At 40.1% G+C, this 23698-nt stretch overlaps 2 protein-coding genes across 3 annotated transcripts in view; one reads left to right on the top strand and one right to left on the bottom strand.

Annotated features, from left to right (window-relative positions):
• Positions 1 to 8971: 8971 nt before the first annotated feature.
• Positions 8972 to 13369, bottom strand: LOC139390716 (uncharacterized). Its single transcript, XM_071138035.1, has 5 exons — positions 13230 to 13369; positions 9874 to 10029; positions 9603 to 9731; positions 9343 to 9480; positions 8972 to 9242 (listed from the first exon to the last, which is right to left on the bottom strand). The coding sequence occupies exons 1-5, from the start codon at positions 13230 to 13232 to the stop codon at positions 9153 to 9155; spliced, it is 516 nt and encodes a 171-aa protein (XP_070994136.1). The 5' UTR covers positions 13233 to 13369; the 3' UTR covers positions 8972 to 9152.
• A 4647-nt stretch (positions 13370 to 18016) lies between these two features.
• The window catches only part of LOC139391178 (fibroblast growth factor 2-like), a 19373-nt gene continuing 13691 nt past the window's right edge, over positions 18017 to 23698 (top strand). The window contains exon 1 of one of the 2 annotated variants that reach the window (XM_071138755.1): positions 18017 to 18705. In XM_071138755.1, coding sequence (XP_070994856.1) covers positions 18528 to 18705 — 178 coding nt within the window. In that variant the 5' untranslated portion in view covers positions 18017 to 18527. The remainder of the gene's footprint in view (positions 18706 to 23698) is intronic. The other variant, XM_071138754.1, reaches the window with a different exon arrangement.

The raw sequence follows: 23698 nt of genomic DNA, 5'->3' as shown, positions 1-23698 counted from the left end.
CCATTGGTGACAACCTGAACGTACAAAACATTATGAACACCTGCACTTTCCTTGACTAACCAGATGAATCCAGGTGAAAGCTATGAAACCTTATTGATGTCACTTTTTAAATCCACTTCAAGCAGTGTAGATGAAGGGGAAGAGACAGGTTAAAGAAGGATTTTCAAGCCTAGAGACAATTGAGACATGGATTGTGTATGTGTGCCATAGTGAAAGGGCGAGACAAAAGATTGAAGTGCCTTTGAAGGGAGTATGGTAGTAGGTGCCAGGCGCACCGGTTTATGTGAAGAACTGCAAAGCTGCTGGATTTTTTTTATGCTCAGGTTTTTGGTGTTTATTAAGAATGGTCCACCACCCAAAGGACATCCAGCCAACTCCGACACAATTGTGGGAAGCATTGGAGTCAACAAGGGCCAGCATCCCTGCGGAACGCTTTAGACGCCTTGTAGAGATGCCCTGACAGATTGAGGCTGTTCTGAGGGGAAACGGAGGGGTAGGGGGATGCAACTCAATATTAGGAAGGTGTCCTTAATGTTTTGTGCCCTCAGTGTATCTACAGACACACCAAAGAGATATTTGTGTGTGTGTGTGGTTGGCTTCCTACACGAACATAACCTGTAAGAACAACAGGAAATTCTTTGAAGGACTACAGCAATGACAGTACAAAGGCCAAGGGCCCTTCGCAATATTTCCCTCTTCTGGGAGGATATCCTTTTGCACCAAAACAGAAAGGAACCCTTGAAACCAAATTCCGGTGACTCCCACCTGAAACCTATCCCGAGACTGAGACCGGCTGTTAATTACTCCTGAAACCTAATTAAAATTAAACTTATATGAATTCAGTTTCTGCCCTTATAGTATTGCTCATTTTGGGAATTGTACAATATTTGTAAATTGTGGGGAAATTCTGCATCAGTCTCAAACTAACAACGGAATAGGTACCAGTCAAAACTGGAGACGGAGCTTTGCAGGAGACCGTTGATTTCAATTAAAGACAGTGGGTGTTGGTGATGGGTGTGGGTGATGTTACCAGTGTGTGTAGGTCCCTAGCTAAAGTTCAGCAGCAACAGTATTTTTTACTATGTATTGTTATCTGTAATGATTGCATCTTTAGGTTGGTGTTGTGGTTCGCTGAATCATAGACTCACTAGTCAATGAAGATGAATAGCAAGTAATGAAAGTAGTCTTAAAACATCTGCGGTGGCTGAGTGTATGTCAAAACTATAATTATAATCTATCTAGGGCACTTAATTCATACATTTGAAATGGAACAAATACACAGACTATACAAAACATTACGAACACCTGCTCTTTCCATGACATAGACTGACTAGGTGTAATCCAGGGGAAAGCTATGATCCGTTATTGATGTCACTTGTTAAATCCACTTCCATCAGTGTAGATGAAGGAGAGGAGACAGGTGAAAGAAGGATTTATAAGCCTAGAGACAATTGAGACATGGACTGTGTATGTGTGCCATTCAGAGGTAGAATGTGCGAGACAAAATATTTGAGTGCCTTTGAACAGGTTATGGTAGTGGGTGCCAGGCGCACCAGTTTGAGTGTGTCAAGAACTGCAAAGCTGCTGGGGTTCCCCCACTCAACAGTTTCCCGTGTGTATCAAGAATGGTCCACCACTCAAAGGACATCCAGCCAACTTGACACAAGTGTGAAAAGCATTGGAGTCAACATACAGTAGGCCAGCATCCCGGTGGAACGCTTTTGACACCTTGCAGAGTCCATGCCACGACGAATTGAGGATGTTCTGAGGGCTTAAAGGGGTGCAACTTGTCTGGTCACAAATCATACCTTTTCATTTTATAATCAAAAAGGGGGAAAAGTCATTTTAATGAACACTGTTTTCCATTATCTTAGCGCTACTTTTAACACTTCACGTGTTCTTTTTAACCTCTGTGTCATCTTATTTAATTATTTTATTCCAAACAGTGTCATAATAATTCCCTTTTGGGGGGGGGGAAATCCTCCCCATGATTTCATTTGATATAACCTCTCGTGTTAGTCAGACAGGAAGCAGTGTAGTGTCCAAGTGTACTTAACCCGGTTTCTGCAGCGTCAGCATTCTTAGTTTACCTAAGGAGTTCCATCCTGTCACGGAGCGGAAGCTATACTACTGGCTTCTATCTTGAGAGGAGGAAGTGAGCTTGTGACAGATTAGAGATAACTCCTCCTTCTCTCTCTCCCTGGTCATTGTTTCAGCATAGAGGAAATAGTGGGTGGGGACTGTGCCTACGAGCTGTGAAGCAGCGAACACTAGTACTACACACAGTGTCACCGTATAGGGGAAAGGCCCTCACGAGCCTCCCTTATCATCCTGCGGTAAGGTGTATCTCTGTGGAACTGGCTATTCCATTACTAAAGGAGTCTGAGAGTTGGTTATGACACATGGAAGGGATTTGTGTCCTCAGGTAGATGTGAGACGAATCAGAACTTTCCTTGTCCAGTCATATACCAATACGACCTGGTGTGATAGTGTGGGATATGCCTGTGCGAGCCATTTGGCATTGAGGAAAGGTTGGTGTCGGGGAGAACTCTGTCACTGTGAAATCAGAAAGGGAGAGTTGTTTGCTGTGGTGTTAAACACAGTGGAAGACATGTGGCTAAATTACAGCTGCACAGATATGGTTCCTTAACTGTGATAATAAACTAAATAATGATCTACTTTAGTTTTGTAATATTTTATTTTCTGATAGTTCACGTTCAATAAACAATCAAAATTTGGGGTTAGTATACAGTGCATTCAGAAAGTATTGCGACCCCTTCACTTTTTCCACATTTTGTTACGTTACAGCCTTATTCTAAAATTGATTTTTTAAAATCCTTATCAATCTACATACAATAACCCATAATGGCAAAGCAAAAACTGTTTATTTTAATTTTTCTGTAGATGTATAAAACAGAAATAGCTTATTTACATAACTATTCAGACCCTTTGCTATGAGACCCGAATTTGAGTTCAGGTGCATCCTGTTTCCATTGATCATCCTTGAGATGTTTCTACTGAATTTCAATTGATTGGACATGATTTGGAAAGGCACACACCTGTCTTCAGTATATAAGGTCCCACAGTTGACAGGTCATGTCAGAGCAAAAACCAAGCCACGAGGTGGAAGGAAGTGTCATAGAGTCCGAGACAGGAAGCCGGAAGCCACTCCTCAGTAAAATGCACAACAGCCCGCTTGGAGTTTGCCAAAAGGCACCTAAAGACTCTCAGACCATGAGAAACAAAATTCTCTGGTCTGATGAAACCAAGATTGAAATCTTTGGCCTGAATGCCAAGCGTCACGTCTGGAGGAAACCTGGCACCATCCCTACTACGGTGAAGCTTGGTGGTGGCAGCATCATTCTGTGGGGATGTTTTTCAGTGGCAGGGACTTTGAGACGAGAGCAAAATACAGAGAAAGATCCTTGATGAAAACCTGCTCCAGAGTGCTCAGGACTTCAGACTGGGGCGAAGGTTCACCTCCCAACAGGACAATGACCCTAAGCACACAGCCAAAACAACGCAGGAGTGACTTCGGGACAAGTGTCTGAATGTCATTGTGGCCCAACCAAAGCCTGGATTTGAACATCTCTGGAGAGACCTGAAAATAGCTGTGCAGTGATGCTCCCCATCCAACCTGACAGAGCTTGAGAGGATCTGCAGAGAAGAATGGGCACCCCAAATACAGGTGTGCTAGGCTTGTAGCGTCCTACCCAGGAAGACTCGAGGCTGTAATCGCTGCCAAAGATGCTTTAACAAAGTACAGGGTCTGAATACTTATGTAAATTTGATATTTTTTATATATTTGATATTTTTTTTAAACTGTTTTTGCTTTGTCATTATGGGGTATTATGTATAGATTGATGAGGAAAAACATATATTTAATCAATTTTATAATAAAGATGTAACGCATCAATGTGGGGAAAGTCAAGGGGTCTGAATACTTCCCGAATGCACGGTACCATTTTCTTTTCAAAAGAATACCATCATGTCTGTGTATTGACAAATTAATTCAAAATACAACTGTATGGTTCTTTTTCCAGGGATAACATGTTTTGTAATCTGTTATTATCAGGTGCTTTTATGTAATCTGCCGGGGACTACAGATGGAAATTTTGAGATTAGCTAAATCTGGTTCAACGCATAATTTCTCAGTTTGAGACTTATATTTTAGTTGTAAATTGACCCTGTAAAAGTATACAATTTTATCCCTGAAGGGAGGGTATAAAATAAGTGACCTGCTACTGAGAAATATTAAGTACCACTTTCTTGACAATCGACCCTTTGATGGTAAAATAATTGTAAATGTTATTTATTATTTGAGCTTTATATCGAATAAAGACTAAGTAAAGGAGTTTATGGTAGATTTAAGCAACCTTAAACCGAATAAAATCTAACAGCTAAAATCAACCGTTCCAAATTTGAAGTTTAAATCAATGGAATTCACTGCAATTCTTTTTTTTTTTAAATGTATATCGGTTGCATTGGTTAATCATATCATTGGACGAGGACCGGCTGTTTCATTATCTTCTAAATAATGATCATTCATGAAATACAAAACACTCGATTGTGACAGATACTCTGAACACCCACCTACGGTGTTGATATTTCCAACACTGCGGTCTCCTCGCTGTAGAGTGTTAATAAGCATTTCCGGAGGGGCTGACGATAACTCTCAACACACTGGGCATGTAGCCAAGTTGATTGTTTATTTGTTTCTTTTGTTATGAATACTCTGAAAAGAGAAAATTGTCACGGTTTGAAACATTTGATTCAATTAAATAACAGGACTATGCAATCTGGAACTGTGTTGGTTAAAGGTGGTGCTTTTAGGATGATTCAAAATGAGAAAACAGAACAACAAATTGACAATAATACGGTAAGTATACATGCAGGAAGAAGAAAGGCCGTGGGTGGGGGATCGCCTCTGTTGGTCCTCCACATCAAAAGGGAACCATTGATTCAACCCATTGTTGTGACAATGTCAATCTGTTACTGTAAAATTTAACTCAGTAACATACATTTATTGACATAATAGGCACATTTGAGTGCCCCCCAAAAAAGTTATCAAGATGAAGGCTTGTTTGACTAAGATCAAATCTGAAAGGCAAACATATCTAAAATAAAACATTTGACCTGAAACAAATTGTATTACTTTGAATAAGTAGAAGTAACAGGGTCTACTACAGCCTACCTTGTTTGATCACATATTGATGTTATTTTCCTTTATGCTCAACAGTGTCAACTTCTTTTCACCCTAAACTGAACATTCATAAATTACATGTATAGAATATTTGTGATGATTTGTGATATTATAAAAAATATTATATGAACACGTGTCCTAAAATTGTTATGCTTCCTTTTACTTACTGTAATCTGATTTTTCTTATGTTTTATTGTGAAAGGAAAGGGTGAAATTCACACAGTTTAAACAACAACATCCATAAGAAATCCATCATGGGAGACTCTTTTTTATTTTTTTATTTTAATAGCTGGATCATGTTGTATGTTTTAATTCTGTAATGTATTGATTGTTGCTGCCTTCTTGGCCAGGTCTCCCTTGAAAAAGAGACTCTGGGTCTCAATCGACTTTTTCCTGGTTAAATAAAGGTTAAATTTAAAAAAAATGAAACATTGATAAACCTTTATTGATTTAAAGATTTATATTAATAGAATATTTCATAATTGTTCAACCTCTTGCAAAAGTGGTTTGATAAACACCTCAAACTACACTGAATTCTACCGATTTACAATTCCAAATCTGTTTCTAAATACTTTAATTCAGCAATTGTAATATTTTCAGAATAACGATAAATCTCCAATGTCTTAATACAGAGCTTGTAAGTAACCATTACAATCACCTGGTGCCCTTCAAGAATATCACATACAGTACTTTCTATTTAAAAGACTTAACTCAGCTACTCTAGGAGGTTAAAATAGAGATGTACATACCATTAAGGTAATCAACCTTCGTAAACCTCAACCAAGACCAGTGTGATCTCTTTCACTTTAACTTATGCTTAGACCATTGATTAAATAATGGCACCTTCTAAATAGTCATAGCAATGACACATACTTGACCTTTGGAGTCAACGGCTACCATCTTTAACAAGCAAAGATGAAAGGGCATTAAGAGCTTTGGTAATTGGTCGATTTATGGGAATAGAGCAAAAGCAGCCTGGGTGTGGGAGTATTTCAACAAATGAAGACAAGTTTTCTGAACAGATCTTCAAGCACAAGAATAGGGGAATAACACTCAATGGGGGGCTGAATTCAACCAGCCTTGTGTATCGACAGTATAATGGTTCTCGCCAGGGGTGTTAAAAGGCTGCTTTCAAGATGTTTACCGTCTAATACCAGCTATTTGGCCTATATCTCCATTTATCCACTAACTAGACATTTTCATGGGATAACAACAAGATATGGCTGAGGCCATGGTAACTGTTCACTAAACACTAGACAGTGATGTTTCCTTTCTCAATCTCACCTTGGTCAAGTTGAGAAAGTGGACTGACTAATTCGACTCATGGACCTATTTCTGAAAATGTGATATTCTCTGCTGGTTTGTTATACATTTAGGTTACTTGATTAATACACATAATTAGAGCACATAATTAGATCCTAGGTACATTTCCTAAGATATACTATGGTGCTGTCAGAATGTATTCAACTTCTTCCACATTTTGTTGTTTCAAAATAGATGGAAAAAACCCATCTACACACAATACCCCATAACGACAAAGTGAAAACGTGTTTTTAGAAATGTTTGCAAATTTATTAAATAGGCAATACTTTGTAGAAGCATATTTGGCAGCGATTACAGCTGTGAGTCTTTCTGGGTAAGTCTCTAAGAGCTTTCCACACCCATTATTTTCAAAATTATTCAAACTGTCAAATTGGTTTTTCTTCATTGATAGACAACCATTGTCAGGTCTTACCATAGATGTTCAAGTAGATTTAAGTCAAAACTGTAACTACGCCACTCAGGAACATTCACATTCTTCTTGGTAAGCAACTCCAGTGTAGATTGGCCTTGTTTTTTAGGTTATTGTCCTGCTGAAAGGTGAATCCATCTCCCAGGGTCTAGTGACTGAACCTGGTTTTACTCTTTTGCTTGTGCTTAGCTCCATTCGGTTTCTTTTTTATCCTGGAAAACTCCTTAACGATTACAAGCATACACATAACATGATGCAGCCACCACTATGCTTGAAAATATTGAGAGTGGTACTCAGTAATGTGTTGTATTGGATTTTCCCCAAACATAACACTTTGTATTCAGGACAAATAAATGTATTCCTTTGCCACATTTTTTTGCAGTATAACATTAGTGCCTTGTGGCAAAGGATGATTCAAAATCAGGGTGCATGTTTTTGAATATTTGTATTCTGTACAGACTTCGTTATTTTCACTGTCAGTTTAGTATTGGGGAGTAACTACAATTTTGTTGATCCATTTGTAGTTTTCTCATATCACAGCCATTTAACTCTGTACCTGTTTTAAAGTCACCATTGGCCTCATATTGAAATGAGCCGTTCCTTGTTCTCCGACAACTGAGTTAGGAAGGATGCCACCCTACACCATCCAAAGTGTAATTAATAATTACAGCATGCTCTAAGGGATATTCAATGTTTTTTATTTATATATTATTTGAAAGCCATTGGAAAACCTCCCTGGTCTTTGTGGTTGAATCTGTGTTGGAAATTCACGGCTCGACTGAGGGACCTTACAGAAATTGTATGTGTGTACAGAGATGAGGTAGTCATTACAAAAATCTTGTCAAACACTATTATTGCACACAGTGAGTCCATGAAACCATGTTTACTTTAGGCTTGTCATAACAAATTATTTGATTATTTATTGACGCAAGACATTTAAGCTTTTCATCTAAATTCATTAATAAAAATGTCAAAACACATCATTCCACTTTGACATTATGGGCTATTGTGTGCAGGCCAGGGACCAAAAAAAATCTAAATGTAATACATATTATATTTAGGCTGTAACACTTGGGAACTTGGGAAAAGGGGTGTGAATACTTTCTGAAGGTACTGGATGTTTACTAATGCAATGCCATGTTAGAGGCTTGAGGCACATTTAATACAAATTGCTTCCATTCATGTTTTCCATCTGATTCTCTCTGAATCAGGTAATCAGCACTTTTACGATAAGAAGCATCGTCAAAATAATACAGTTGTACGAGGCTCGGAAAAATACGTCAGCATTATATCCTGTTTATTAGGGCAGAGCAGAATGGTACATTTTCTTAGACTCCTACGTGTCATGCTTTATCTGAGTGCCTGATCATCTCATCTCTCGTCTCTGTGTTACCATACTTGTATTCATGTCATTCAAACTTTTTGTCCATGTTTCGGTTTTAATACTATCGTCGTGTTTTTGGCGTGAATGTTTACACAAGTCAAAAGGCCAAGACTCTGTAAATGTTCAAGTCAATGTGATGTTATGCAGTCAATACACGAGGAAGCAGGATGGCAGTCTGCCATTGGCAGAATAAGCTAGATCAAATTAATTATGGTTACTGACTCACCAAGTGATCACTTTTACTGACAGTTAGTCATCTTAAATTCAACCCAGTCATTTCGTATACCATGCATTTAGTTATCCGAAAGTGACTTAGTCATAACACATTCAGCCAGTCTTAGCATATGTTCATCTGATTTCTTGGATTCAGAGCAGTGAGTCTGTCTCTAGATAATGTGAAGGGTATAATCAAAATATATTTGGATGATCAAACTGTTTAACTGAGCTTGAGGGAAAAGGCTAAATCATGTAAGTCAAGACAATTATAGCTGCACTTCATTTTATGTGTCACAAGAGGGAACCAAATAGCCATAAAGTAATGTTAGATGCAAGGGTGTTTGAATAAACATGATAATTTCACTTCCATGGTAAATAGGAGACATTAACTTAGATAAAAGCTATGATTAAATTGAAAAAGTCTAGATACATTTGAAATGATTAAATATGTTTTATTTTTTCTCAAATATCATACAATCGGTGTATAGAGCTGTTATAATAATTTACAACGCATATGAAAAAAGCCACTATATCATAAAGTACCCTTAAAAGAATCAAAGACATATAACTGAGAGCGTTCCAGCAGTGGAAAATAAACGTTGGGAAACATAAGACATTCAATATAGACTTGTCTTTTTCATTATCCTTAGAAACTCCTGCTCGTTGATCTCTCCATCTCCATCTCGGTCTGCTTCGTCAATCATTTCCTTTGAAAGATAGATTGTTTTAACAGTAGGATTGCTGCAATGAATATGTTTAGGAGGTGAGATGGAAGATCAACAAGTTACAAGTTAGGATATAACATACCTGCAATTCCTCATCTGTCAGGCTTTCGCCTAGCTCCTTGGCAACTCTCTTGAGATTTTTGAAGGAGATTTTGCCCGTGCCGTCATCATCAAATAAGCGGAAAGCCTTCAGAATTTCTTCTTTTGAGTCTTTTTCACTCTAACAAAACAAAAAAAGAGAATACAAATCTAATGAAGTCTATCAAGATCGTGTAGGGGAGACCAAGTCCAACCAAAGATCTGCAAAAGATTGAATCTCTTCTCCACTAAGAAAATACACACCATTTTCTGTGTCATCATACAGAGAAAGTCATTAAAATCAATGGTCCCAGAGCCCTCCTTGTCAATGTCTGCAATCATCTTCTTGATCTCTTCTTTCTTTGGTTCAAAGCCAAGGGCACGCATGGCAACCTGGAGCAGCAGAAATACATGAATTGGTTATATTTAAGAAAATAAAGAAAAACGTTATCACAAAAAAATGAAGCATACTCTGAACCAGTAGTTGGCATTATGGTGACTAGTTGAGTGTCGTGTTCATATTGGTATAGCCTACCTTGAGTTCCTTCACGTCAATTGTGCCCGACCCATCTGTATCAAACAAGTCAAAGGCCTCTCTGATCTCCTGCTTTTGTTCCTCTGTCAAATCTGGTTTAGGACCTGCCTTTTTCCTCTGGTTGGAAGTGGTGTTGGGTTTTCTGTAGCCTGAAGCCTGTAACATAACAACAAGCCGACAGTTTAACTTTGTAAAGCTGAACATGAGACAAACATGAACTAGAATCACTATCTACACAGTTAATTGTAGATGGCTAGCTGTTGTTATACCCTAGCTGTAGATAAGGTGCAGGTCCTGAAATTATTCTAGTGGTAACTGGTCAGATTTAGCCAACACCTTTTATTCATAGCAGATTTAGCTTGATGCACTGTTTACAGCATTTATGAAGTGCATATACATTTCCATTAATAAAATATGTTAGCTACCTATTTAGCTAAATACCCTGTGGCTGGTCAAAATGTATGGATTGTTCGTTTTGGGCCCTGCTCAGTGGGCCCTGCTTAGCTAAAACTGAAGAGAGTGCATGGAGCACATGGGACATTTGAATTTTTATTTAACCTTTATTTAATCAGGCAAGTCAGTTAAGAACAAAATTGTATTTACAATGACGGCCTACACCGGCCAAACCCGGACGACGCTGGGCCAATTGTGCTCCGCCCTATGGGACTCCCAATCACGACCAGTTGTGATACAGCCTGGAAATCAGCCACTGTAATCTTTGGGTCTTAGCGTTTTTTCAGGTCGCCTAAGTTCAAACGGTGTAAATATACAGTACCAGTCAAAAGTTTGGACATACCTACTCATTTTTTCTTTATTTTTACTATTTTATACATTGTAGAAAAATAGTGAAGACATAAAAACTATGAAATAACATATATGGAATTATGAAGTATTATGTAGTGTTAAACAAATCAAAATATATTTGAGATTTTTCAAAGTAGCCACCCTTTGCCTTGATGACATCTTTGCCTACTCTTGGCATTCTCTCAACCAGCTTCATCTGGGATGTTTTTCCAATAGTCTTGGAGTTCGCACCTATGCTGCGCACTTGTTGGCTGCTTTTCCCTCCCTCTGTGGTCCAACTTATCCCAAACTATCTCAATTAGGTTGAGGTCGGGTGATTGTGGAGGCCAGGTCATCTGATGCAGCCCTCCATCATCTCCCTGCTCAAATAGCCCTTACACAGCCTAGGTCATTGTCCTGTTGAAAAACTAATGATAGTCCTACTAAGCGCAAACCAGATGGGATGTCTTCACTATTATTCTACAATGTAGAGAATAGTACATATGATGAAAAACCCTGGAATGAGTAGGCGTGTCCAAACTTTTGACTGGTATTGTATATAATTAATTGTATACATTTTCGTGAGGGGAAAAACGCTTTAAGTGTAAACTTAAACAACTAAAACCAGATAACGTACGCAGAAAAGATAATGGATCTATATCTTTTTTATTATATAATCTTTGAGAACTAACAATTACCAAAAAAAAGCTAGACAGTCAGGGAGAATAGAACATTCCAAAACAATACATTTAGCAGTATTCATGTTTGTTATTATGTTTAAGCAAAAGAACACGCCATTATCCATGGCAGAATACGTCATATTTCAGGAAATTTGTTTTAACAATGCAACGCTGTCTTTCAGCTGCATGGCAAAATGTGTAGCATTGCAGGAAATTAGCTTTAAAAAAAGCTCCATGGAGAAATTGGCTTTAAAATGCTACAATTTCTCTACGGAGCACCAAGATGGGGGGCCTCTAAAATGTAGCCACACCGAATGCCGACCGCACACATTGCCACAGCCCCTAACACACCCACCACCTAAGCCCCTTTTGAATCCAGAAATAAACTTGGTAATATCAAGAAATTAATACCATGACCTAGCCCAAGTCAATGAAGCTAACTTAGATACATAGAAAAGTTAAGCAAGCAGAAACATCGTAGCTGGGTCATTCCACCAATTAGGTGCCTTGTGAGTAGTGTAACTTTGTGAAAAAAAACGTTCACCTAATTTTAACATTGTCACAAAGAGCACATGTTCAACTTAATAAGCACAGGTTCAACTTAATAAAAAACATATTTTCCCATCTCAGTAGGTTAAATAAAAAAAATACTATAGTAACAGGGTTGACTGTACGTAACAGGGTTGGTGATTTCCTCTTAAATCATCCATAAATCCCCTTCAGACAGGCGGAATGGAAGCTTGTTGTGTGAAACAGGGAGGGGGCAATAGCAGAGGTGCATAAAGATGACGGCCCCCCTGTACCTACAAGAAGTTCCCCATATTGTACATTGCTCTCAGTTATCCAGTTTTTTTTTTTTGTATGGTCATTAGCAAAGTATACATGATCCCAATTTTAGCTTCAAGACGCAGGCAATTTGAAAAAACTGAAAAATGTATTGTGCTGATTTATTGGAACATTGAACCATATCGTGTGCCATAGTTTTAAAACTCAATGGATAGAGCTTAAACAATTATGTCATATCTGAATTCTGCAATCCTTATGCACGTCCGCCATTGAATGCAAGCTCACCCCCCAAAATATTTGTGAAAACATTGACCAGCTCAGTTTTCCACCACGAAACACCAGAACATTTTTACAAAACAGTAGAACCACCCACCTCACCTGCTTTTACACCATGATTTGACTATTAGATGTTCAATGTTTCTTGAGGAGAAATATATTTAAAAGGGAATAGTTTCACCATATTAAAAGAAGAGTTCAGTTCATGTAGCTGGGTTGACCTCAAAATGAGGGACAGGTAAAAAAATTATAATACAATTAATCACATATGAATAATAATCTTAAAAAATTACTATGTTAAAGCAAAATAATACTTTACAACGATGGTGTAAACTTGGAGAAATGCTGGGGTTAAGAGTTAAAATCGTCCTTGAAGTCAGAGGATGCAGAGTGACATATCAAAAAGCTGAATTTTGGTACTTCTTCAGCAAGTCTTTATTCAAACAGATGTATTGAATTTTCCATGTGGTCTAACATCATAATTAAAGGGCACTTAATTTAATATGGAATTCAATATGTGCACAATTTCTAAATAAAATATCAAAGTGACGCAAAAGGTACTCATTTCGTGGAACGACCCAGCTAAACCCTGTGAATGTGATCTTGAAAAGTTACAGCTATATTCCAGCTACGTCAGCTAGCTAGACAGATGAGTTTCTAGCAAACGTTAGTAACTTAGTGAAAGTATCTGTTTAATAAGATAGCTCGTTAGCTAGCTACAGTACCTAACGTTAGCTACCTTGAAATCCATCTAGCTAGCTCAACTGAAAAAATATTAAACTAACTGACTAGAAAGCTATAGATATTAGTTAGTAAAGCAGAGTTACATACCATCTCGAAATATCAACCCTGGGACGAACAAAATTGATTTATTGCAACTTGAATTCAACAAGGTAAAGCTAGAACAGTATCAGGCGGCAGGTAAACAAAGGTTGCCTGAAACTACAGTAGGAGATTATTTTAAATGACAAGGGAACAGTCCAATAGAAAATGAGTAAATCTTGAAGAAAACACGGAATGGCTTGCCTTGGCCAATAGTGGAGTACGTGGGTGGAACATTAGCGCTGGGGGTTCGTATGGTTCTTTTCCTGTCTCCTAGCAACAAACGTGCAAACCGGCGCTTGTTTGCGCAAGCGCTCACACACTGGAACAGCGTGTGAGCTGCCGCAGACGAACAGCAAGTTGTTAGAAAACATTTCGAAGTGTCGTGCAATTAGTTGTGATTTGCAAATTCATATCATCTTCCATTGGATGTAAGTTTCCCTTCAATGTACATTATCTGATGTTTTAGGGCAGCAGAACCCGATTTTCATGCGAATATTCTAAAATCCACATAAAAACAATATTGGCATTTTCCCAACAGAGATGTTTATATCAAATCGACGTCTAACGTCTGTGCGTGATGATGTGGTGCATATACTAATAACTTTTACGGTTCAATTCCCATCTACTGAATAAAAAAAGTTAAACGGGTTTCCATTGTATTTTCAACTCCAAGAAGATGTTGCATTATATAGCGAATACGCTATATATTCACGTGCCCTGTAGCCAACAGCTCACAGATAAAATACGGGTATACATGATGAGAGAGAGATTACATTTATTTGTCAAAGGGCAGCCAAGCATCGATCATCACCACATAAGACCCTTGATATTTATTGGAAAGGAGCACCAAGTTCATCACAGTGCAGTTTCACTATCCTGTGAAGTTCATCGTCATTGATTTAATCTAGCCTAATAAACTGCATGCTTTCCCGAGTCATAGTGGGAAAACCAAACAATATCATCATGTGACTCCCAAATTCACTTTCATATAATGGTTATTATATCAATATTTGCACATAAAGGCATTTCCGCCGACATTTCTTGCATAATTAATTTTAGACACAAAAAGATCCCACCTTGTCTAGTGTATTTTGTTTTCTCGACATTTGGAAAGTTTACCAACAAATGTACTGTTTCCATCAGGCCTGTCTTCAAATGTTTATCAGGCATGTACTTTACTTGCATAAAAAGTTTGGATGAAAACCTGTTTTATGATACTAATTCTTGGTATACAGTCTGAACAAATCTGCAAAACTTGGAAAGTTTCCTTACTAGCCAAACTATTTAATACAATTACATTTTAACTTACTCTACCGGTTATCTGTATGGTTGGTGCTTCAGCTGGTTAAATTAAGAGCCAAAATATCCACAGCAAAGTTCTATTTACCCAACTTTATAGAGGTCTGGTACTGCCATTGAAGTTTCGATCACCTGGCACATGCGCAAAACCATGTAAACGTCTGCAAGACTTCGGTTAGTATGCATGCATCATGCGCATGTACTTCCATTTTTTGCACGTGCCAAACACATCTTGATTGCCACACACAGTGACCCGCGTTCTAAAGTCGGGTTTAATAATACTTTCCTGTTGATATTTTGTCTAAAATATTGAACAGTTGAAGGACCAACCCCACGGCCAATTGGCAGAGTAAGTAAAACAATTATTGTACTCAACATTCATGACAGACTTTTGTTCGATGTCAATGTGTGTGACTATGCTGTACATAATGGAAAGCTTCGCCACATTCGGGACTAGCTAGCTACTAGACAACTACACTGCAGAACTAGCCACACCAAAAGGTATTCATTGCTGTACATCTCACTGTGTATTTTGACAGAATTAATTATCCTTCTGGTAAATCGTTTTGACAGCTGTTCTATTTCCCCCCAGAATTACCCTAACCTCAAATTCCAATCTTACTGGTATTACAGGAAATGGGAATTACTGTAATTAATCAGAGACTTCATAATGGACTGCAGCATCTCACAGGTTTGGCGGTTGTCACACATTCCTTTTTGGGCCCCAATAAATAAATAAAAAATTTAAAACAGGAGAGTCGGCTCTAACACGGACAGGCGCTGGGCCAATTGTGCGCCGCTCTATGGGACTCCCAATCACGGCCGGTTGTGATACAGCCTGGAATCTAACCAGGATCTGTAGTGATACCTCTAGCACTGAGATGCAGTGCCTTAGACCGCTGCCCCACTCGGGAGCCCTATTCTGCTTTCTGCAGAGCAGTCTTCCCTTGTTCATCACATGAAAGAGCAGAGGTGGCAAGTTGTTCTCATTAATAGAGATCTCTGTGAAAAATACCGCCATCTTGGTTTCAATAATAAAACTGACATCAGCCATATGACCGACAAGTTGGACTTGAACAGTTTTAGCAAAGAAGATGATTGGCAAAACAACGTTTTAACAACTCTGAAAAACAATGTGAATCTAGTTTTGGTCAATGGTGAGGCAAGTGAAAGACTAACCCAGCACTGCTTTAGACACTGTATACCTGTGGTTGACAGGGTGAAGCCTGCCGTTTTGATGGACTTTGCATGAAACAACAGGAGCTGTCCCTGTCACCTATGCCACACCACTGAGTAAGAACTTCGTCGGCACCGGAGTAGAAGTCTCCATGTGGAGAGACTGCAGTGGCAACGGAAGGAGAGCATCAATGGCTGTGAACATCTTTGCTGATTGCATTGCGCTGGTCACAGTGGTCCTCACAAGCTCTGTGCACGGCAAGCTGCAGGCCTTGGACTGGTTCTGGGGCTGTGCATATCGTCTATACACCACACAATGAAAGACAGGAATCTGCTCCCCGGTGCTGGAACAACTGACTTTCTTTGCGTCCATCACATTCAAAAGCACATTGAAGATAATGGTGAGTAAACAACAGGAAAAGATGGAGCCTCTGTCCCACAAGATTAACAAGGAAGAGCAGGAAACCCATACAGGTCTGATGTGCTTGAACTCATGGTGCTTGGACGACAATCAATTAGCAGCTGAAAGATTTGAATGGAGGATTATCTCTAGATATGTGGATCCAAAAATCCAAATATGTGGAAATGAAGTTTTTAGAGCTTGTTAGCTGGCCTGGCAGAATTTTACCACATGGTGGAGACAAAGGATATGAACATTGCACTCTTGTTACTTACATGGTTTCTTTGTGTTGAGCTCAGTAAATGTTTTCATGATTATACCCATCCTAGAATTACATGTTGATCGTCTCACATCACACCTCATGCACATTTTATATGATACATTCCACCCAGAGCCAAAGTTACAGAACAAGCATAGAATGTGTGACATCATTTTATCAACCTCATTACTGACTACAAAGTGAGCATTATAGGCTATTGAGGTGATGCTGGCGGTATTCAACATGGAAGATTAAACACAGAGTCCAGTGTCGACCCTTTAACATCTTGCCACCAATGACATGTAACAGGCTACTTCAAAGATGAGCTCATCTTCTAAAACCCAATGAATAATGTACTGTTGAAGTGTCACTGAAAAAGGAAAATGTATTTTTTTGTTGTCAGTGTTTACCTGAGTCTCGATTTGCTTCCTATGTGTCTCAACTTTGAACACTGCCTAAATCCCAGCCAACAGGGCATGGTTTCATGACTTGCTTGGTCCTGTTTGTCATAACATAGCAAGAGTTTGCAGAAAAGGACATTTCGTAGACAAAGTAAATGTCTCAGGTCTGACTAATCCAAAACCCTGCTAAAAAGGTTAAAGAAATATCAACATTTCTCACTAGGTCCCAGAAGCTGTCTTGTTTTTATTTAACAGTGAACTTAATTATGAACAAGAACTTACCATTTTTATTTCCATTGGTCATATTCTAACAGACTGTGATGGCTGTATTTTGGAATCCAAGCTATTTTAACTGTAGCATCACTCAGTGGTTGTGTTTCTGTGAATTGGTTGGGGTGTAATGATGACCAATGAAAACATGACAACTGAGAAGGAAATGGGTAAGACCAAACTAGGGAAACATTTGGAAGGTCAAACTAGACACTTTAAAAAAATTATTCTCTGCTCACAACCCTACTTATGTTTGAGGAGTGTCTGGAGGAATCCAAGGCCTAATACTTCCTCATGGCAAACAGAGTTAGACAGTGCACCTGGAATTAGATGAAAGCATTTGTATCTGAAGTACTGTCTGAAAATTATGTCCATGGCACACAAAGCCCACACAAGACCTACTGTTTCAACTCCGTATGATTCTAAAATTATCATCAGTCCGTGTGAGGATAGTCAAGTGAACAGGAAGTATTATTTTGTGCTGAGTCATTGTTGTCTGGCTGTGGTTACATTTTTCATTGATATGCATGCATCCATTACCGTGATATTATCAACCATAATCTGAGTTTTAGATGTGTGAAGCTCTGTTCTTTCTAGTCTGTGTCCAGTGGTTACTTTGAAAACAGACATTCATGGCTTTGACTCAGGTTAAAATTGATTAGACAAAATGTCTAAATGGCATACTTCATAGAAACAGCTTTTATGCAATTCACGACTTAACGCAGAGTTTCTGTTTGAAGGGGCCATTCAAATAGTAAATTTACTTTTGTTAAATTAGACAAGCCCATTGTAATTTACTCTGTTGTACTTTCTGCTGCATTTTTGTTGTTGTTCTTCAATAACATAGCACAGAATCACTGATTCTGCTCAAAAGTTCTTCCAAGCTGTGGGGCTAAGCTGAAGCCTCTACTGGTCTCAGGTTGCACCAGCCCAGGGTCTTTTATGACGCAGGTCTGTCAGTAAGCCCAGTCTTTTCTCTGCTAGTGCTGTGCAGGGTTGGCTGGTTCAGTTACAACGTCAAAGTGGGCTTGTGCAAGTGTCGGTGTGTCTGTACTCGCATTGGAGGGCGCATGTTATCTGAGGCCCACAGGGGAAGCCTCTCCAGATTTCAGCTAGCTGCCCTGCTATAAACTTTTCAGAGTAGAGGAAGAAGACTATGGAGGGGGGAACACGCAAATCTCCATTCAAACTACTTTCGAATATCAACTCTTAGGCTTTCTTAAAGGAACGAGAAGAGGCCAGAGAGGGGTGGACCTTGCCATCGAGGATAACAAGCACCTTTCCAAGTGTTGTTCGCGCTTCATTTCCTCTCGGCTTGGGAGTAGGCGGCATGTTGCACCAGAGGGGGGGTTCTCAAACAAACTATCTGACCCTGGTGGTTAACTAAAATCAGGTTCTGTGAGGCTTGCTGGAGGAGGGAGGGAACAGCAGTTAGCGTGAGGCCACCGTAGGGCTGCTGCACTGCTAACACACAGCAGCAGCAGGGAAAAAGGGAAGAGATGGCCACAGGAGAAATCACCACTCTACCCGCCACACCTGAAGATGGAGGCAGTGGCGGCTTCCCTCCAGGAAACTTTAAGGAGCCCAAGAGGCTGTACTGTAAAAACGGGGGCTACTTCTTGAGGATAAACTCTAATGGAAGCGTGGACGGGATCCGAGAGAAGAACGACCCCCACAGTAAGTGGTTCCAGTCCATTGCATGGCAGACAAAGCTTCTTTATGCTTTGTAAGGGCGACAGTGAAGTAACTGGGAAATCATGGAGGACTAAAGTGAATTTAAATGCATGCGTTTATGGCTTCTCCAACATTCAAATAAGTTTGTCTAGTTCTTGTACATTAGCCTTTGCAAGTGCTTTCATGAATGTGGTAAGTGTATATTTTGATCTCATCAAGTCACCTGGGTGTGTAACACTGCCATACATTAAAAAGGCACTGCTATTGTCACTTGTAATTGAAATGTCCAGAAATAAAATATAACTTTCGTGTGAAATGTGTATTAATACATAGACCAACTCTTGACTTCACATAAGTAAAGGCCATTGATTGATTGTAATTGAGGATCTAGGTTTGTGTTTTTAGCACTTCAGTATAATATATATTGGAGTGTTATTGATTAGCTTTACATGTAACATGCAACAAGTAATATGTAAGGTTTGCCCTTGACACATTTAAACCACATCACTCACGATCTAGTTGTTTTTTTTCTTCAATGTATGTATCTCAGATTGCATCAGTAATTGGTAGGAGGAGAAGGGGCCCATGTCGAAGAGGGGGTTTTCATCACAGGAAGCACTGCTCAGTAGATCATTGGGTGATAAGGGATGGGACATGGAACAGGTGCACTCAAACAGCTGTCCAAAATCACAAGCAATTAACTATTAAGAGACGAGACGACAGACATTAGTCATTTCAATTACTGCCCAAATATTGGCATCATGTGCTTTACAGTACCATTTATCTTTACTCAATAAGGCACATATTGTTATGTAATAACAAATACACGAAACTGGAAGAGAACCTCATTTTCTGTTATGACCATTCATTCAAATAGAACACTGTTGATGTACCCATTTGCATTATCCATATGATTTAAAGCAAGGGATGATGAAATTAACCATGGCTGAAAGAGAAAGTTTCACTTAGAGATGAGATCACGAGACCTATTGCACAGATGTTTAGTAAACTTTCATGCTCCCTTGCACGTAACAACTACTAATTATGTATTTATTCAGAGAGGAATGGATCTTCATGACATTAGTCATTACACAAACCCTAAGTGCATACAGATGCCTCTGATACTATATATATTTATCACAAAAGTGAGTACACCCCTCACATTTTTGTAAATATTTGAGTATATCTTTTCATGTGACAACACTGAAGAAATTACACTTTGCTACAATGTAGTGAGTGTACAGCTTGTATAACAGTGTACATTTGCTGTCCCCTCAAAATAACTCAACACACAGCCATTAATGTCTAAACCGCTGGCAACAAAAGTGAGTACACTCCTAAGTGAAAATGTCCAAATTGGGCCCAAAGTGTCAATATTTTGTGTGGCCACCATCATTTTCCAGCACTGCCTTAACCCTCTTGGGCATGGAGTTCCCCAGAGCTTCACAGGTTGCCACTGGAGTACTCTTCCACTCCTCCATGACAACATCATGCTAAATAGGGTTTAAGTCTGGAGACATGCTTGGCCAGTCCATCACCTTTACCCTCAACTGCTTTAGCAAGGCAGTGGTCGTCTTGGAGGTGTGTTTGGGGTCGTTATCATGTTGGAATACTGCCCTGCGGCCCAGTCTCCGAAGGGAGAGGATCATGGTCTGCTTCAGTATGTCACAGTACATGTTGGCATTCATGGTTCCCTCAATGAACTGTAGCTCCCCAGTGCCGGCAGCACTCATGCAGCTCCAGACCATGACACTCCCACCACCATGCTTGACTGTAGGCAAGACACACTTGTCTTTGTACTCCTCACCTGGTTGCCGCCACACACGCTTGACACCATATAAACTTATTTGGTTCAGCTTGGTCTCATCAGACCACAGGACATGGTTCCAGTAATCCATGTCCTTAGTCTGCTTGTCTTCAGCAAACTGTTTGCGGGCTTTCTTGTGCATCATCTTTAGAAGAGGCATCCTTCTGGGACGACAGCCATGCAGACCAATTTGATGCAGTGTACGGCGTATGGTCTGAGCACTGACGGACTGACTCCCCACACCTTCAACCTCTGCAGCAATGCTGCCAGCACTCATACGTCTATTTCCCAAAGACAACCTCTGGATATGACGCTGAGCACGTGCACTCAACTTCTTTTGTCGACCATGGCGAGGCCTGTTCTGAGTGGAACCTGTCCAGTTAAACCGCTGCATGGTCTTGGCCACCGTGCTGCAGCTCAGTTTCAGGGTCTTGGCAATCTTCTTATAGCCCAGGCCAGCTTTATGTAGAGCAACAATTTAGTTTTTTTCATGTTCTTTGCCATGAGGTGCCATGTTGAACTCCCAGTGACCAGTCAGTATGAGGGAGTGTGAGAGCGATGACACCAAATTTAACACACCTGCTACCCATTCACACCTGAGACCTTGTAACACTAACGAGTCATGACACCGTGGAGGGAAAATTGATAATTGGGCCCAATTTGGACATTTTCACTTAGGGGTGTACTCACTTTTGTTGCCAGCGGTTTAGACAGCAAATGTACACTGTTAAACAAGCTGTACACTCACTACTTTACATTGTAGCAAAGTGTCATTTCTTCAGTGTTGTCACATGAAAAGATACACTCAAATATTTTCAAAAATGTGAGGGGTGTACTCACTTTTGTGATATACTGTATATATGTTTACAATGTACTGTCTTGCCATTTTGCCTTATGAGGCCAGTTTGATAGGAACTCATTTTGTTTTTTGAACTATGCTAAAAATATGTTGTTGAAATATGCTCCGTTGGCACAGCACATGTAGGCTTATCTGACTCTACAAAAAGTATTAGAATCTGGGTGCTTCTCTTCAACTAAATACTTGACTTTCAATAAACCATTACTGCAATATAAAAATATTGTTACATCGTTATTTCGTTTTTATATTTTCAGCACCTCCTCCCAGATGCCCACTGCACTGAGGCTAGGTAACACGGTCACCACCGATAAATCCATGATAATCGAAAACTTCAACAAGTATTTCTCAACGGCTGGCCATGTCTTACTCCTGGCTACTCCAACCTCTGCCAACAGCTCCGCCCCCCTGCAGCTACTCGCCCAAGCATCCCCAGCTTCTCCTTTACCCAAATCCAGATAGATGTTCTGAAAGAGCTGCAAAACATGGACCCATACAAATCAGCTGGGCTTGACAATCTGGACCCTCTATTTCTGAAACTATCCGCCGCCATTGTCGCAACCCCTATTAACAGCCTGTTCAACCTCTCTTTCGTATCGTCTGAGATTCCCAAGGATTGGGAAGCTGCCGCGGTCATCCCCCTCTTCAAAGGGGGAGACACCCTGGACCGAAACTGTTACAGACCTATATCCATCCTGCCCATCTAAGGTCTTCGAAAGCCAAGTCAACAAACAGATCACGGACCATCTCGAATCCCACTGTACCTTCTCCACTGTGCAATCTGGTTTCCGAGCCGGTCATGGGTGCACCTCAGCCACGCTCAAAGTACTAAACGATATCATAACCGCCATCGATAAAAGACAGTACTGTGCAGCCATCTTCATCGACCTGGCCAAAGCTTTCGACTCTGTCAATCATGTTCTTATCGGCAGACTCAGTAGCCTCGGTTTTTCTGATGACTGCCTTGCCTGGTTCACCAACTACTTTGCAGACAGAGTTCAGTGTGTCAAATCGGAGAGCATGTTGTCCGGTCCTCTGGCAGTCTCTATGGGGGTGCCACAGGGTTCAATTCTCGGGCCGACTCTTTTCTCTTTATATATCAATGATGTTGCCTTTGCTGCGGGCGTTTCCCTTATCCACCTCTACACAGACGACACCATTCTGTTTACTTCTGGCCCTTCCTTGGACACTGTGCTATCTAACCTCCAAACGAGCTTCAATGCCATACAACACTCCTTCCGTGGCCTCCAACTGCTCTTAAACGCTAGTAAAACCAAATGCATGCTTTTCAAACGTTCGCTGCCTGCACCCGCAGGCCCGACTAGCATCACCACCCTGGATGGTTCCGACCTAGAATACGTGGACATCTATAAGTACCTAGGTGTCTGGCTAGACTGTACTGTCCTTTCAGACTCATATCAAACATCTCCAATCTAAAATCAAATCTAGAGTCGGCTTTCTATTTCGCAACAAAGCCTCCTTCACTCACGCCGCCAAACTTACCCTAGTAAAACTGACTATCCTACCGATCCTCGACTTCTGTGATGTCATCTACAAAATATCTTCCAATACTCTACTCAGCAAACTGGATGCAGTTTATCACAGTGCCATCCGTTTTGTAACTAAAGCACCTTATACCACCCACCACTGCGACCTGTATGCTCTAGTCGGCTGGCCCTCGCTACATATTCGTCGCCAGACCCACTGACTCCAGGTCATCTACAAGTCCATGCTAAGTAAAGCTCCGCCTTATCTCAGTTCACTGGTCACGATGGCAACACCCACCCGTAGCACGTGCTCCAGCAGGTGTATCTCACTGATCATCCCTAAAGCCAACACCTCATTTGGCCGCCTTTCCTTCCAGTTCTCTGCTGCCTGTGACTGGAACGAATTTCAAAAATCGCTGAAGTTGGAGACTATATCTCCCTCACCAACTTTAAACATCTGCTATCTGAGCAGCTAACCGATCGCTGCAGCTGTACATAGTCTATCGGTAAATAGCCCACCCAATTTACCTACCTCATCCCCATACTGTTTTTATTTATTTAATTTCTGCTCTTTTGCACACCAGTATCTCTACCCGCACATGACCATCTGATCATTTATCACTCCAGTGTTAATCTGCTAAATTGTAATTATTCGCCTACCTCCTCATGCCTTTTGCACAAAATGTATATAGACTCTCTCCTTTTTTTCTTCCACTGTGTTATTGACTTGTTTTATTGTTTACTCCATGTGTAACTCTGTGTTGTTGTCTGTTTACACTGCTATGCGTTTATCTTGGCCAGGTCGCAGTTGTAAATGAGAACTTGTTCTCAACTAGCCTACCTGGT

This window comes from Oncorhynchus clarkii, chromosome 31, assembly GCF_045791955.1.
Source record: "Oncorhynchus clarkii lewisi isolate Uvic-CL-2024 chromosome 31, UVic_Ocla_1.0, whole genome shotgun sequence".
Taxonomy (NCBI): Eukaryota; Metazoa; Chordata; class Actinopteri; order Salmoniformes; family Salmonidae; genus Oncorhynchus; species Oncorhynchus clarkii.
The sequence above is the reverse complement of the archived record's forward strand: the minus strand, read 5'-3'. Positions and strand labels throughout refer to the sequence as shown.

Bases quoted from the DNA above. Each gene is read 5' to 3' on its own strand.
- LOC139390716 (XM_071138035.1), bottom strand. The intron at 9,481-9,602 runs GTGTGTATTTTC...TTGTTTTGTTAG, and splicing joins GTATGATGACACAGAAAATG to AGTGAAAAAGACTCAAAAGA. The intron at 9,243-9,342 runs GTATGTTATATC...TATCTTTCAAAG, and splicing joins TGACAGATGAGGAATTGCAG to GAAATGATTGACGAAGCAGA.